We start from the raw sequence: 16,952 nt of genomic DNA, 5'->3' as shown, positions 1-16,952 counted from the left end.
ATCCCGTTCCTCAGACCAGGAGAAGGCGGGCAGAAGACAGTGGCGGGAAGGACAACATGTCTGCTCACTCCTGGAAAGGGATGGAAGATGCGTGTTGACCTGGGCACCCAGCTTATCTTCCCAACAGAGACCACTCAGACAACATTAAGGCCAGATGCTGTGGTGTGGGCCACAGCGGCCAAGAAGGTCCTCATTATTGAGCTGACTGTGCCATGGGAAGAGGGAATACCAGCGGCGTATGAGTTCAAGCGGCTCAAGTACTCTGATCTGGCGGCGGAGTGCAGAGACGGGGGATGAACCGCGACCATCCATCCTGTAGAAGTTGGATGCAGGGGCTTCGTGGGAAAGTCTGCAATCCAGCTCCTTCGAGCTGATGGGACAACTGTGGTAAGCCTGAGGAGAGCCGTCAAGGAGCTGGCGGAGGAGGCAGAAGAAGGTAAGCTACTGGTTGTGGCTAAGGAGGAGGGACATGAATTGGGGCTCGGTACCCCAGTGAGGGCAGCTACAGGGGGTGGCGGGGAGACGTCCCAATAAGCCACTGCCCTCCCACCAGGAGACGTACTGGATAGGGGGCGAAACGTCCGTGAACGGTGGCACCAGCTGATGACCCTGCAGCTGACCCAAAAAGTGCACTGGAGTAGGTGCGGCAGGCAGAAATGTCAAGCAGGAAATACCATCTGTATATTAAACATACAAAATGTGCAGAGCGGGGGTACGCGAGGACTGGAATTGAGAACCGCTGTTCTAGACATGCCAAAAATGTTATGCTACAGCACAGCAGCTCTTCTTCTTCGTTTTCTCTGATGCACTAACTCTGCAGCAGCACTTCTTCTCCATCATCTCGTCTGATGCATTCACTCAACCAAGCGTTATAACCACAACCTCGCCCCTCCCCACCCCCCAACCATTTGAATTTCTGTAGGCGGGAATTATTTGTAATGAAATTCTAATGAGCCGCTTTGTGATATCACAAAGCCCGGAAAACAAACGCTGTAGTCCAAACGAGCCGTTCGTTGTAGTTCTTGAAAAGGGATTTATAAAAAACTAAATATCTCCCTTTGGTGTGGACTTTGAGATTTGTAACTTTCTAGATCTTTTTAATGCCCAAACATACTACACACTGACTAAAATTAAAAAAGTGAAAAAGCATAATAGGACCCTAGCATTAGAGCTGCTCCATTGCAGCGGCTTAGTACTGTAATCACGCAATTTGCTGTAAAAATGCAGGGAACCACTCGCTATAGATCTCCTAACTGATATTTTTTCATCTGAAACGTGCAGCGATTTATTTTACAAAGCCACTCATATAATGCAGAAACACTCATGAAGCAAGCAAAACTCGCGCAACGCATATGGGATGATATTAGACTCTAAATGATTAATAGATGCACGCACAATTATCCATGTACTGCATAAATTTTATACATGTATCTTACTAACCACAAACAAATACCTTTCAATTTGAGTCTGTGGAATTCTGGATTAAATGATTGTGCAGCAATTTGTACAAATACAGACATGTTTGCGTATAAAAATGTTCTGTTCTGCATTAATATATCATAAATTGCTCATGCAAAAAGGAAACCATGCATATGTCGATCAGGTGACACACGTGCATTAATTGATGTCTAGTTCGAGTCGATCTTGTTCAGTTCATTTGGATTTTGAGACTTCATTTTCGCAGTTTACAGCATTTCACGTCCCCCACACACACAACTACCAACGAACAAGGCCCAGTGCAATTCATTAACGTGTACACAATTAGAAAAATTTGCAAATGTGCGTCACTACACTGAAACAAATGCTTTTCAACCAGTGTCTGCAGAGTTAAGAATTACATTAATGTACAGCATTTTGTTCAAATAGAGACCTATTTGTGTCGATTCTATTTGATTCATTTGAATTTTGAGACTTTCGTTCCACCCTTTTAGCCTTGCCCAATCCACACACACACACAGCTCGCGATCCACGCGCAGCTTAGACACAGAAAATCAGCGACCATTAGATGGCACTAGCCCCAGTCACATGTGTGCACATTTCATTTGGTACGGTTTTATAAATGTTACATTGTGTTTTCTTTGTTTCTTTTTGGGTTTGCTATTCTCCTCTGCCCCTAGAAATATAATAAAGATGTTTTATTGAACTTGTTCTAACTTAACTTGTCTTAAGACACAGAATAGCATATATTAATTTTGCCAAACAAGAACTTCATGACGGTATCTTGGTTTTTTTCTTTCTTTCTGTAATTCAACGGCACGTTGTCAGTTATTCCTTCCTTGTAGGCTATTATTATTATCATTATTATTATTATCAGGGACGTTTCTAGCCAATTTGACGCCCTAGGCGAAATCCATATTCCCCCCCCCCCCTAATTGATCTAATGGCGTTGTTGAGCGCTCCAAATGCAAACTTTGCATGCGACAATCAGGCAGCAATTGACAGCACTCTGATCTAGTGGCCTTCAGCTCGTGGCGCCCTAGGCGACCGCCTAGCTCGCCTATGCCTAGAAACGGCCCTGATTATTATGCAAAGATGAATTGACGATGCTGATTAGCCATCTCTGCAGTACGAGAGAAATGCACCTTTCATATAGTCCTACAGTATTGCAAACGCTGCAGCCTGTTCATTATCAGAATAAAATACAGTCAACCAAACATATAGATACACTAGAATCTAGATACACTGCTTAATTAAAACAGCCTGTAGTACAATCCGTGCCGTTCAGCCTGAGCTTGGGCCAAGCACATATTTGCTCATGTGAAGAAGACCATGATTTTTTTTTTTTTTTTTTGGAAAGCAGGTTAAGTACAAAGCCTGGTTTACATAGGCCTAATAAATAATAGTCTGTTGCATTAAAATTCAAATAGCCAACATTGTGAATATGGAAACTAGGGATGCACCGATATGAAAATTTTGGCCGATACCGATATGGTGGCCGATATATCGTGCATCCCTAATGGAAACATTTGGATTCGTGCCAAATGAGAGCAAGGAAGAGGATTATAGGGCCAAACAATAAAAAAATTTAAAAAAAACATCTCCAGAATAAAGTAATTAGCCTATAATGCAAGATTAAACTAATTAAATATCCAGAAAAATGTAGAAATAAAATATTGAGAATAAAAATAATTACATTTCGAGAATAAAGTCGTTCATCAGCATCATCAACTTCATCTTTGCAGATGACACTGACTCAGAAAACAATTTAGTAATAATTAGCCTAAATAAAATATGTTCTAGCTATTTATGCGATCCGCTTGAGCCAATAAACCGCTCATTTAGTATAGTTTAGTTTAAGTTAATTTAATAGTTAAATATAAACGTGCGAGTACCAAGGTACCGTCACAAAGTTCTTGCTTGGCAAAATTAATATATGCTATTCTGTGTCTTAAGACAAGTTAAGTTAGAACAAGTTCAATAAAACATCTTTATTATATTTCTAGGGGCAGAGGAGAATAGCCAACCCAAAAAGAAACAAAGAAAACACAATGTAACATTTATAAAACCGTACTCAAACAAATAAATGACGTTTACAGTGAATGCCCCTATAAATTGTCTTATATTTACGATTTAGTTTTAATCCAAATGATGCGTGCTAAGTGAGCGAACATCAATAAAGATCACACAACAGAAGTGCGCTCTCTCTCTCTCTCTCTCTCTCCCTCCCTCCCTCCCTACCATTAAGTAACTTGTGCATTGTTTTACTTCTTTTTGACATATCCGACCGAACTACAAACTTTCCAGTGATGTCTGTGAGAAAGGGATATTCACTCGACAAGCTCGCGCATCTGCGCCGCTGTGTGCTCAATCCACTCAGCGTGCTTTGCTTATCAGATCGCACACATCAGCTATACAGGCATTAATACTGAATGTTTTATATTCATTGCATACATATACTTCGTAGACATCTTTAATCTCTAATAACTCCATTCTGCTGTCTGTTGTCGGTGTTTCTTTGTCTGAATATGGCACTTATCACATGCTGTGTGGTATCGGCGTTTGGTATCGGGGCATTTTAACGAGTACGAGTAAATTTATTGATTAATAAAAACTTATTTAATGTGCGGTTCCTTGCACAATACTGTTTTATGACCTCAAAATGCTTTTACCAGAATGCATGATTTGTAAACTAATACATTTTGAGATTTGCATCTGCAGCTTTAAAGCTTTTCTAATGTAGTAAACTTGCTCGTTAGCTCACCCGGTACAGCATCTCACTTGCAAAGTGCTAAGGCACATCTTAAATTAAACCATTTTCAGGGCATTTTGGTCCATCTCTAACAAAAATGGATTCATTTCCAAAGCCTGTTTTTACACTAAAGATAAAAGACGAATGTGTCTGTTTGTTCTTTTGAATGTTCATCAGAATACATACTCCAAATCTACAGTATGGCAGCTGTCAGCTTTGTTGGGTGTTTTCAGTGGTAATTGACATGCAGAGATATAGCGGATGGACACCAAAATCTGTGTGTGTTGTAGTGTTATTTTTAATGCTAGGTCAGGTGACCTTAGAATTGATATAGTTGCAGTCTGGAACTGTATGCACATGAGTTTGTGTATCTCTGACCTGCCAGTTGACACACCATAAAGCAGTAGTTGGATCATAGAGTGTCTGTCTGTGTGTTTGTGATAGTGTGTGTGTGTGTGTGTGTGTGTGTCTGCCTGAATGCTTGGTAATTGACATGCTGTAGAGCAGCAGGGGAAGACTTGTTTGTGCTCTGCCGCTGAAGGCAGCTAGTGGGGGGAGGACACTCTGTCAAGGCACGGCCTGAAGGACCCAAACTTGGCCCGGCGCTGATGGCCTTGGTCTGCTAAGATATTGCAACCATCTGGTAACGACACCCAGTCTGAATGGAGCCTAACGAGCCATAACGAGCACAGTACCAGGGCAGAGCTGCGTTGTCTGCTCTTTGCCACAGACCTTGTGAACTAAAACCACAGTGATTGCATGTGTCTGTGTCACAGTGGCTAAATCCTCATACACGGTGCAACAGTGTTTAGCATGGCAGAATAAGGAGCTCAGCTTGCTTAACTGAAATATTTAGTTGCACTTTTTTTATTTTTAGGGCCCTGTTTACACCTGATATTAAAATGCGTTAATAAAATCCGATCTCAAGTGGACAATGCTAAGTACAGTTGTAAATGGGGTGTGAAACATTTTGATCTTGTCCATATTTGACTACTCCAGAGGTAGTCGAAAACACATTAGACCGGGTTGCTTTTGTAGTGTAGACGCTCATGTGGTTGAATGCATTTGAACAGCCACAAAAGCCACTTTGCTGGCTGAAATCGTAAGTTTGGTTTAAAGGCGAAAAATGTAGCACAAACTCACAGTGTTTGGTGTAGTTTTGCGGCTATCAGAGCAGAAACAAAGCTGCTGCTTTCTGTATCATTTTCCTTTGTCTCTTCACATTCATAAGTAAATTGCGTGAGCTTATTTCTCAATATTAGACTGATAGATCAGAAAAGCTTATGCATACACCTGCCCATAGACCCTTCCCTCAAAGAAATCAGGAAAGTGGTTAAAAGTGGAATGTTTTTGAACCGCCTTTCAAAAGTTTTTAAAGAAGTCTCTTATGCTCACCAAGGTTGGATTTATTTAATCAAAAATACAGTGAAACAATAATATAGTTAAAAAAATTAAATAACTGTTTATCTATTTTAATATATATTTTTTTTAATCTAATTTATTCCTGTGATGGCAAAGCTGAATTTTCAGCAACCATTAGTCCAGTCCTCAGTGATCTTTCAGAAACCATTCTAATTTGTTTATTTGGTGCTCAAGAAACATTGCTTATTATCACCAGTTTTAAGATGGTTGTGCTGCTTAATGTTTTATTTTTTTTCAAAAGAAAAATTAATTTGAATTTTTTTTAACAGTAAATACTTTTGTACATAAATTTAATGCATCCTTGCTGAATAAAATTATTAATTTCTTTAAAAATGTATATTGAACATTAGTGTATGTTCTGCCACATAGAGTTTTGGTCTTAAAATAAATGTCAGATAAATGTTTTTTTTTATTTTTGTAATGGTAAACTATCCAGTTGAGGTACAACGGTTAGGTGATTTGTATGTTTTTGTTTTTAATCATGCATGTTTAAAATGTGAGTGTTAATTTTTGACCCTGCCTTCAACATTTCCAAAACCAACAAAATAACAGTCATGTAATATTCCTCTCTCTCAATTTTTGCTCGTGTGCCAGTGTTTACCCTTCCGCCTGCCAAAAGTGGCACAAGGTTTCTGACCCCTGATTTGTGTTAGATGGATATTATACTTACGCCATGCATGCATCAAAGCAGTCTCTTGGTATCAAGATGTAAATTTAGGACATAGTAGAATTTGGTACAGTTTTCTCGTTGCCAAAGAAGTGAATTCAGTGTGTAACTGAAATATGCAAATTTAGCCAGTTAGTTGGAATGATGCTTTATGAGTGTCATTAGCCTGGACAGAAAGGACTGCATCAATCATCTAACACCGTGTGCTAACAGATACAAACCCATGCTTGTTTTAAACGCTGTGATCTTTCACACCCTGGCTTAATGAATCTCAATGAGCTCTCACAGTGTGAGTAGAGCTCATGTCATACACTACAGTAGCTGAGTGAGTGTTACTCCTCCCTAGCATATTATCATCTCAGAGCTAACGGAAAGTCTAATGAGTGTAATAAGAACGGGGAATGCTCATGGGAAGAGGAGGCTCAACGCTGTGATTTTAACTTTATAATTGCTGTAATTGTTGTGCCTTTGTTTTGTGATGTTTCTAGAATGATAAACGTTCCAATCTGGACTCAAACTGACCACAACGGACCTAAAGAAGCCATGAAAGATCTGCAATAGACAGTAATGTTATCTTCTATTGACAGCTGAACCCTGTCATGCTAGTCCCTGTGTAGCACTTATTAATGACTCCACTGTACATTGAGTAATTTTAGATGTCTCATGGCAGAAGAATTATAGGCTTTATGCTGTTACAATAAAGCCCCTCACCACACAACCCCCCCTCCTCGACTTAAAAAAAATATATAATAATAACTGTCACAGATTGAGACGAAGACTATAATCAGGTTCCTGTGTTTTAAAAAAATGGCTGTCTCAGTGCTGTCACCAGCTAAAGTGGCTGTGATTTCTAAGATTATTATGTTAGCTGTTCTTTGTTCACTCTGTATTTTTTCTTTGTCGGAAAAGAAAATGCCTAGCTATGCTTCTTTTGCTCTAGTTAAAAGGAAGGGAGGAATAAGGGGGGTGGAGAAGGACAAAAAAATGAAGTATAAATGAGATTAACTTCTATGGATCAAGGGCCTGTGTGACATTATTTATAGTAGTTACTTACTATTTATTATAAAAGATTACTGTAGTTTTAAAGGATTGTCACTGTATATTATAAAGGGCAGAACAGGTACAGCAGCAGTTAAAGGGCTGATTAATTTCTGAGGGGGTGGAAAATATCCAATTAGTTCTTGCTAAACAATTTCCTGGGAAATAATGCAACAGTCTCATTTACTGTATAAACAGCATAAATGTCATAAACTGGGTTTTGTGCTCAAATGCTGGATGTATAATTAAAAATAATGTGCATAACATATTCAGAATTAAATTTTACTGTATGTGGAACAGCATGTTTTGCTAAACAAAATATTTCATTAATCGGCAAGAATTATAGACATAGTTTTCAACAATTTATGCCCTGTTTTTTAAAATCATGTAAAATCCTTTTATGTTTGATAATTAAATCGACGGACTTCTTGTGAAGTTAATTACATGGTTTAATTGAATTTCATTGTAATTATGGAATTATTTTATAACAGACTCACTGTATTGGCACATTTCCAGGAATTAATCAGGTTCAAAAACAGAGAGCCATCTGCCAATCCAGTAGGCAATCTGTAAAGTTTTAGCTTTTACTTTTTAGTTATTGAGATAGAAGACTGAGATGAATAACTTAGCAGTTATTCTTATGAAGTCAGGATGATTCGGAAGGAGTGGCAGTTCTTTTATTCCTAATTGTGATGTACATCCGAGTGTAACTGATTATCGAAAAATAAATAATTTAGGGCAGTTCTGTGTATCCGTTGTTGTTTGGATTTTAAGATGTGGGCGCGCATTTAAAAATGGAGGCAGACAAATGCGAGTTTGTAGAGACGGGACTAAAGTGGACTAAATTATTTAGAAAAGTCCGGCATGCATCACCAGAGAGAAGTCTGTTGTTTTCATCGGAAAATTGCATTTTGGGATTTTAATAAAAAAATTAAAAAATAAAACATGCATGGATATCGTTCACAATAGGATCAATGCATTTAAAAAATATTTCATGCCGACTTTAAGTGCCCTATTTTAACGATCTAAGCGCATGGTCTAAAGCGCACGGCGCAGGTGCACTTAGGGGGTGTCCAAATCCACTTTTGCTAGTTTAAGGATGGGAAAACCAGTCGGCGTACCCGGCGCATGGTCTAAAAGGGTTGTCCCTATTCTCTTAATGAGTAATGGATGTGTTTTGGGCATAACGTGCAATAAACCAATCAGAGTCTCGTCTCCCATTCCCTTTAAGAGCCAGTTACGCTCGTGCCATGGCGGATTTGCCATTACATGGTGGAATTTGCAAGCGCAAAGACAGAACGCGTCTCCAGAGATGAAACGGAGCTGCTCATGTAGCCTAATTCTGATGCATGCAATGACTATCCATTATGACATGTAGGCATTTTTATATTTATGTAGCCTACACAATAATAATCTTTTACATTGCAATCCTTTCATTTTTAATATTTGCCATGTTTGTGTGCTGCTGTGCGGCCCTGTGTGCGTAATAAGCAGAGTGTACGCATGCTGTGGACCCGCCCATACTACCGTGCTCTTTAAATAACAAAAAAACTACTGCGCCATTGACTTTAGTCCAGGTTTTTGTTGGTCAATGGCGCAGTCTATTTCAGTTGCCACGCGCCAAATAGCAACGCACCAGCAATGCGCCTGAACACACCTCGTTTTCAGACCAGCACGCCCATGGGCGCACAAATGCATGCAAATGCATTTGCAATTTAAACAACGTGGTGCAGGATGTGAAAATGACTACGGTGTCGGGCTGAAACTAGCAAAAACACTTGCGTCGCGCTTGGTGCCGCATTGCGCCAGGTGTATGATAGGGCCCTAAGTGTCATGCATAGAAGGAACTGTGAATATTTCATGTCTGGTAAAATTGTGATATGAGTGAGGATGTTTGTGCTGGAATTTAACATTTTTTAAGGTTATGCTGCATATTCACTGCAGTTATCATCAGTACCAGATCCTAGAGCATTAGTGTTTACTCCTATAAAGTTCTTGTCCACAGTCCGCACTTAGTTTCAGTGATATAATGAAAAGATCATGCAGTTGCTCATCCATGAAATGCATCCACTAACATATAGCTGCAAATTTATTTTGTTTATGATGTATGTATTATGATGTTTTTATCTGACCTGTATGTTATTTTTTAGTTTGATGATTTTTTCCGTTTGTGTTTGTTAGACTCATCGTGACCCACAACTTTAGTTCTTTCTAATATCACTCACAGGATCTAGTATTCTCTTGTACTCTTGTTGCTTTTTACAATCAAGATCCATTTGATTTGCTGTTTGAGTGTTTTATTAATGTTTCTTTGTGTATGTGTGTATGTGTGTGTCTCACTAGCCTTCGTAACCCTTCTAAATGGTGGCCAGGCACAGGATGCCATCCGAACTCTGCACCAGACATCAGTCCGAGGCCGTGACATCACCGTCCAGCTTCAGCCCACAGACTCTCTCCTGTGTGTCACCAACCTGCCCTACACAGTCACTGCCAGCCAGTTTCAGGAGCTGGTGCGCTCCTACGGCAACATTGAACGATGTTTCCTGGTCTACAGCGACCTTACGGGCCACTCCAAAGGCTACGGCTTTGTGGAGTACATGAAGAAGGACTCGGCCTCCAGGGCACGATCAGAACTCTTGGGCAAACCACTGGGTGACCGTGCACTCATGGTGCAATGGGCTGACGTCAACCAGCTGACCTCTACTGACCACCTCCACTCCAAGTGCCTATGCGTGGATCGCCTGCCGCTAGACTTTGAAGACTCGGAGGAGCTGGCGCACATTTTTTCAGAAAGCTACAAACCCATCTTCTGCCAGGTGAGATGTAAAAAAAGTAACAGGGTGTTTCTATTATGGCATTTCGCCTCCACTGACATGGCTGGAAAGAATTATTCTATAGAAAAAATGATTTTGCTATTTTGGTGGAGATAATATTTCTTAGTCCAACAGAGAAATTATTTCTATAGGGCTACTGCAGTCCAGCGGAATGTGTTGGTTGCTGCCACTTGCAGTCTTTTAAAGAGATAGTTCACCCAAAAAAATGAAAGTTTTTGCCATCATTTAATCACTGTTTGTTTCAAGCTTGTATGACTTTCTTTATTCTGTGGAACACAAAAGGAGACGTCTAGCACATTTTGCTGGTGCTCTTTTTCATACAATGAAAAGATGGGAACTGTCAAACTCCAGAAAAAGTTTGTATAAAAGTTTGTGAGACAAATTAGTCCAGTAACAGCTGAAGTTCTTTTGATTCACTTAGAAGAACCAGCTCATTTGAGTCATTCATTTAGGAATCCAGCCACAATGATTGTGCTGTATGTTTTTCATTCACATAAAAAATGGCATATAAGAGTCGTTTGTTGGAGAATGAGACTACTCTGATACTTTTCTGATTCACTTAAAGAAATGGCTCATGAGAGTATTATTATTTTTATGTTCAGTAATTAGACTACACTAATTGCTGTGTATGTTTTTGTTTCACTTATACACTGAGTGAGTTTTTTATTCACTTAAACATTTTAATTTGCTAAAAAGAACTGATGAGTTTTTCTGATTCACTTAAAGAAATGGCTCATGAGAGTCATCTGTTTGAGAATCTGACTACACTGACTGCACACTATATATTTTTTATTTTCTTTAAAAAAAATTATTTTACCATAAACATAAGAGTCATTCTTTCAGAAATATGACACTGCCTTGATTTTAATTCGGCTAAAAAATAGCTTATAAGTGAAATTGAATTGGGAATCCAAGTATACGGTGCTGGATTTTTCTGATTCAAAAAAGAAATGGTTAATAAGACTCATAATCGTTCACCAAAAAGTCTCATAAGGGTAATTTGTTCAGGAAACAGACTACACTGGTCACACCTTTCTTCAATAACATCATTTGGTTCCGGTATTTTTTTATTTTATTTTTTTTGGAATACAACCCGGTTTTCTGTTCCCAATGTAGTCATTAGAGAAGAACTGATGATCTGATTGTGACTTTAGTGGTTGAGTTCTTTTGCCAGACTTGGTGACGAGGACTTGTGTGGAAACCCTACCCAGCCTTCTCTTCTGTCTCCACTGTGTTAATAAGAGAGAGCTTTTCACCATGCATACCTTCTCCAGAAATCAATTCCTCCCAGGAAAACTGCCTTTAAGTGCTGATGCAGGATACGGTTTCCTCAACCTCCATCCTAATCAAAACCATTAAAGCTAAAGGGCCACACTGACTTTAGATCTACAGTTAGGGCCAACACCAGCCAACACAGAAATCAATACGCTACACCCTCTCAATCCCATGAAGCTTTGCAGCAGCACTAAACCTACACCATCTGCTGGAGTGTTGGAGATGCATCATGCTTTCAGGACTTTGACCTCAAATTGCATCACAGTGCTCTCAAGCCTCTTTAATACTCAAGCATTGCTTCAAGAATCAATAATGGAGCTCTCTGAATATTGCCGCCCCCACTTCTCTACAGAAATGAGATAACACAATGAACTGCACAAGTGATTCAGCTCATTTCTGGAGTGCAGGAGATGCTGGAAAATAAGATGCAAAATGTGCCTCATGTCGACAGAAAATGTCTCATCAATATTTAGGGGGTTTTTAATGATGTAAAAGCTCATAACTGGATGGTGATTGGAAAGAGTGACTCTAGTAATGTTCTTCTAATTGTAGTTCTTCAACACAGCTGTTTAGATTATTTCAGAGTTTATTCAGTCCTTCTGTTGTAATAGCACAATGGTTATTGAACATTTTCAGGTGATTGATCACTTTAAAAGTAAAACAAAAATAGCAGACCACTTCACCACCCCTAAGTATAATATGCATATATAATTACCCTTAGTTTATTGCTTGAAATAGTCCCACTTTTACATTTTTTCTAGACTACTGTTTTGCTTGTTTCATTGAAATTTAAATAGACTGTTAATTAACTAGATGTTAATAAAACTAACTGAGGCAGCTGTTCACTATTTATGAAGTTTAACTTCACAACTTGCATCCACTAATACATAGATGACATTATTGAAGTGAGACAACAGAATAACTATATAACAAATTAATGTTAACAGTTGTTTAATTCATTGTTATGATTACATTAATCAATCATTACTCAAATTACTCAGTAGTGGTGCTCTCTGTAAATTTTTTATTTTTTTTTAAAGCACTCAAATCTTAATCCCACACGATGTGCACATTTATACCTGAGATGTCTTGACTGATCACAAGACACACAAGAACCAATTATTAGGCAAAATATCTTTTGTGTTCCTTGAAGGAAAGTCACACTGACATAAGGGTGAGTAAATGACTTTTACTGGCTTAAAAGTCAGAATAACTTGATCATAGTTCTCGTTTATAGTGATGACCAGGTCATGTTTGACTCATGATGCAGCAGTGTATTTCTCAAAACCACTATGGTGTGAAATGAAAGACAAAACTCTTGAGTTTAGTTGACAGGAAATGTCAGCTCCATTAGATGTGTTTGAAAATGCATCTTTTTTTATTCTTTCTCACATCTCACCTCCCACTTTGTCACTCATTCATCTCGCTGCCCCCCTCCCTTCTGTCAACTCTTTTCCTTTTGCCTTTCTTTTTGAGAAAGACAGCAGCAGTTATGTTATTAGATGACTCAGTGCATTCATGATGGGCATATTCTGACCCTGGCACATATGATGGAGTCACATACACACAAAGACTGACAGCTGGACGCACACACAGTGCATCCAGATATATTTAGTTGGACGTGATTAATCGTAAGTGGAGAGTTTTGATTTTGTTATTGCTGCTTTCTGTTTTTCTTTATCCCCCCCCCCCCCTCTCTTTGTCTCTGTTAGTCTCTGTTTATCTCTGTTTTCCTTTCGACTGATATGAAGGCCAACGCATCTGCTGACCCTTGGTCTGACACATTCAGTAGAATTTAAAGGCTGTCATAGCACACCCACAAACAAACATGTCACTTTTTAAGACAACCTCCTTCTTGAAGATGGAGTATGAAGATGCACACAGTATATATACTTTTAAAATAAGTAACCATGAATGTTTAATGTCTAAAAATATTCATATTGATCGCACAGATTAAGTGATGTCATTTTTTTTTAATGCTGTTGCATTATTAATGACCACATGTAGGTTATTAGAAAAATGTATACATCCATTTAGGTTTTGGGTTGACATGCTTTTAAATTGACCCTTTATTGTTTTGCTGCACATGCATTTTTGCACTGCTTTTATTTTTATTATTTCACTTTGTGTTTGTGCTTGCATGTCAAGTGCATATGTATATCTGTTATTTTCTAGGTTTGAGTTTTATTCCCAGGTTGTGATGTTCCTTCTAGGTATATAAAGGTGAAGTGTTCAGCACAAAAATTCAGTGCAATTTCCGAATACAATTTGTCTGTTTAGACCAGGGTAATCGTGCTATTATTTCTATAATATTACATTTTTAATAATGTTACATTTTAGTTTTAGTAGTTTTAGTAATTTTGTTATGTACTTTTGTCATTTAAAAAAAAAATCTTATCCATTTCTATTTAGCTTTTTTTTCAATTTTAGTTAAACTTATAGCCTAGTTTAAGTACTTAAACTTATTTTATTTCAGTTAGTTCCAACATTAGTTAGACAACATTTCTATTTTTTTTTATAAATATTTTATTTTATTGCTTTATTTCAATTAATGAAAACTTTTTCTTAAAAAAGAAAAGAAAAAGATATCTTGATCTTATACCAAGTTACATAAGGCTACATTTTTTTGTACTTCACCACTGCCTTGACATTATTGTTTCATTCATACTGCCTAGCGCCCCCTTTTTTCTCCAAATCCCACTGGGGTCTTTCTATCGCTCTCAAAGGTCAGCCATTTATAAGAGGAAAAAGAACATGTCCAAGCCAGAGCAAACACGCCATGCAGACGTCCAGCTACAATATTTGCTTTTGATGGAGTACTTTATAGTTTGGAATACTGTTTGTGTGTTTAAATGGAGGTGGTTGCTGTATTGATTTCCCTGGCCTGAGGTCAGTAATGGCTGGCGGTTGCATGTCTCAGTGGGTGTAGTCTCAGCCTCAGACCTCATGCACACGGACCATTGGCAAAATGGGAAACACTTCGGGAATTTCAAAGTCATCATCTGATTGGTTGAATTCTACAGGATTTATGGGAGACTTGTGTGTCAAGTTCTTTAACGGTTTGCCTGGAAACAAAGCCGTCATGACTCCAAACCCCCTCAGAAGAACAAAGCCGTTGTGTTTACAACTGTGACAATGATCGCATATTAGGATCAACTGAACGCTGGATTTTCAGAAGTATGTGAAGTTCACGGTATATACTCGTTGTCATTGTTGCAGTAACCTTGCACAACATACTTGAATGATTCAGTTATTAGTTGCACACCGGTCTGTTATTGTAGGAACATCGACTTTACATTTGGGCAATGAAACTTGACCACTCTCTCCTTCCTGTCTAGTAAAATGTTTGTATATACAAGGCCTAAAAAAGGAAACTTATGGAGTATCATTATTGTGTTAGATTTGTGTCAATTGCCATGCAGGATATAGACTCATGACAGAATCAGTTTGGGCCAAGAGAGAGAGCAGTTTACCATTTGCGCAACTCAGCAGGTTTACTGAAATTCTTTTATGCTCCAATTTGTCATACAGAAGCCTGTCATCATAATATATATACACTTCCTGTTTGATTTTGCTTGCCTGTGTGTGTGATGTCTTTGGCTGTGAAAAGAGCCCTGGGTGGTGACAGTTTCCTTGTTTTTTTCTATGCCTCTAAATATCTTCTTTTCATATTCCATCTCTCTTTTCACTGGGGTTTTTTTTTAAACAAGCAATGTAATGAGCTCATCTGTTTGTGTTTGTGTGCAAATTTTAGAGTCTGAATAGGTAGGCGTTTTAAAATCAGGAGCATGAAGGAAGCCCATAAAAAAAGAAAAATCACAAATATGATCTTTTTAATATGAGATTTTTCCAGAACTTTTCCTATACGGAAATGTGACTCAATGGAGACCTTTTCTTATGTTTCCTGCTTCTTAGATTTTTCTAAATTTCACATGTACATTACCATTCAAAAGTTAGAATATTTAAAAGAAATCAGCAAGGATGCATTAAATTGAAAGTGACAGAAAAGTTTTTATAAATAAATGCTGTTCTTTTGAACTTCTTTTTATTTATCTATTACTTATCTAATTTATCTATTCATCAAAGAAGCCCTGAAAAAAAATGTATCCCAGTTGCTACAAAAATATTATGCAGAACAGCTGTTTTCAGCATTGATAATAATAAGAAATGTTTCTCGACCACCAAATCAGCATATTAAAATGATTTCTGAAGCATGGTAACACTGAAGACTGGATTAATGACTGCTTTGCAATCACAGAAATAAATAACATTTTCAAATATATTGAAATACATTTCAGAAACATTGAAAAATCTTACTGACTCAACTTTTGAACAGTAGTTTATCTCATCTGGCTATGTGTATTGGGCTAGACTAACTGAGACTGGTCTCAGCACTTGCATACTGTTGCTCTCGCGTTCGTCTGATTGCTTCTATTGTTCTCTTATTTGTAAGTCGCTTTGGATAAAAGCGTCTGCTAAATCATTAAATGTAAATGCAATCAAAATTCAGAGGTTTCAGTACTCTATGGATGTGCAGTGTACTTGATATTGGCTGATATTAGGGATATTTTTTTCAAATGTATCGCATCAGCCAATAATAGATACTTAATCATGGGCTTTAAAGGTATAGCACAAGAATACACGAGAAAAAAGAACTCACTATTTATTAAAGCATACTGTAAAGAGTGCTTTCCTATAAAAGATGAAATCATCTGTTATCGACTGTAATATCTGTGAACTCAAAGAATCAAAATCAAAGAACAAATGATCTGCATGAGGATGGCAGTGATTGTCTCATTTGCTTCTTATTATGTTTTTCAAAAATTTATTTGGGAATCAAAAACCATAAAACAGAGAAACTGAATTTGGAAGGACGGCGCCACCTGCTACTCAAGCAATTACACACCCATTCAATTCTAGGTGCCGCTTTAATGAGTTAATTTACATTTTCACAACACTGGAAGTTTGGTACCAAAAAGATCCACAGCATTTGTTCTTTCATATTTGACTATTTTAATGATATTCACTCATTTGCTTCAACCTTGATGTTTTGTGCTCTCGGCTCTATTAATTTTAAGGAATTTTAGATGAAATATCTGAATTGACATTTCAATGAAATCTAACTGATAACTCCAATAAAACTGCTGAGCTATAGAAGAGCAGTAAAATGTTCCTCTGGGAAGGTGGATTCTGGGAATGGTGTGCTTTCACTGTAGTGTTCAATCAAACGGACACACACACACACACACAAATGTTTGACACTCTTCCAAATGACGAATGCTTTTCCTTCTCTATATTTAGACTTTTACATACGCTGTCCTGACTGCATTATAACTGGCACAGATAAGCCCGGGTTCCTCTGAGACATACCGCGCACCACTTATTACTGCCAAGGACGTATGCCGTGTGTGTTTGTGTGACAGTGTGAAAGAAATATCCAGGCCACGCTAGTACACATTACGGATTCTTGGTTTCCTACATTCTCACCGCCATGTATGTATTTCTGTCTGTGCACATGTACATGTTT

The 16,952-nt window shown here is 38.1% G+C and overlaps 1 protein-coding gene across 2 annotated transcripts in view; it reads left to right on the top strand.

Annotated features, from left to right (window-relative positions):
• The window catches only part of LOC107591176 (ribonucleoprotein PTB-binding 2-like), a 73,013-nt gene that overhangs the window by 19,119 nt on the left and 36,942 nt on the right, over positions 1-16,952 (top strand). For both annotated transcript variants that reach the window (XM_016280247.1, XM_016280248.1), the window contains exon 3: positions 9,660-10,132. In XM_016280247.1, coding sequence (XP_016135733.1) covers positions 9,660-10,132 — 473 coding nt within the window. The remainder of the gene's footprint in view (positions 1-9,659; positions 10,133-16,952) is intronic.

This window comes from Sinocyclocheilus grahami, unplaced genomic scaffold (genome assembly GCF_001515645.1).
Source record: "Sinocyclocheilus grahami isolate Dianchi unplaced genomic scaffold, SAMN03320097.WGS_v1.1 scaffold138.1, whole genome shotgun sequence".
Classification (NCBI taxonomy): domain Eukaryota; kingdom Metazoa; phylum Chordata; class Actinopteri; order Cypriniformes; family Cyprinidae; genus Sinocyclocheilus; species Sinocyclocheilus grahami.
The sequence above is the reverse complement of the archived record's forward strand: the minus strand, read 5'-3'. Positions and strand labels throughout refer to the sequence as shown.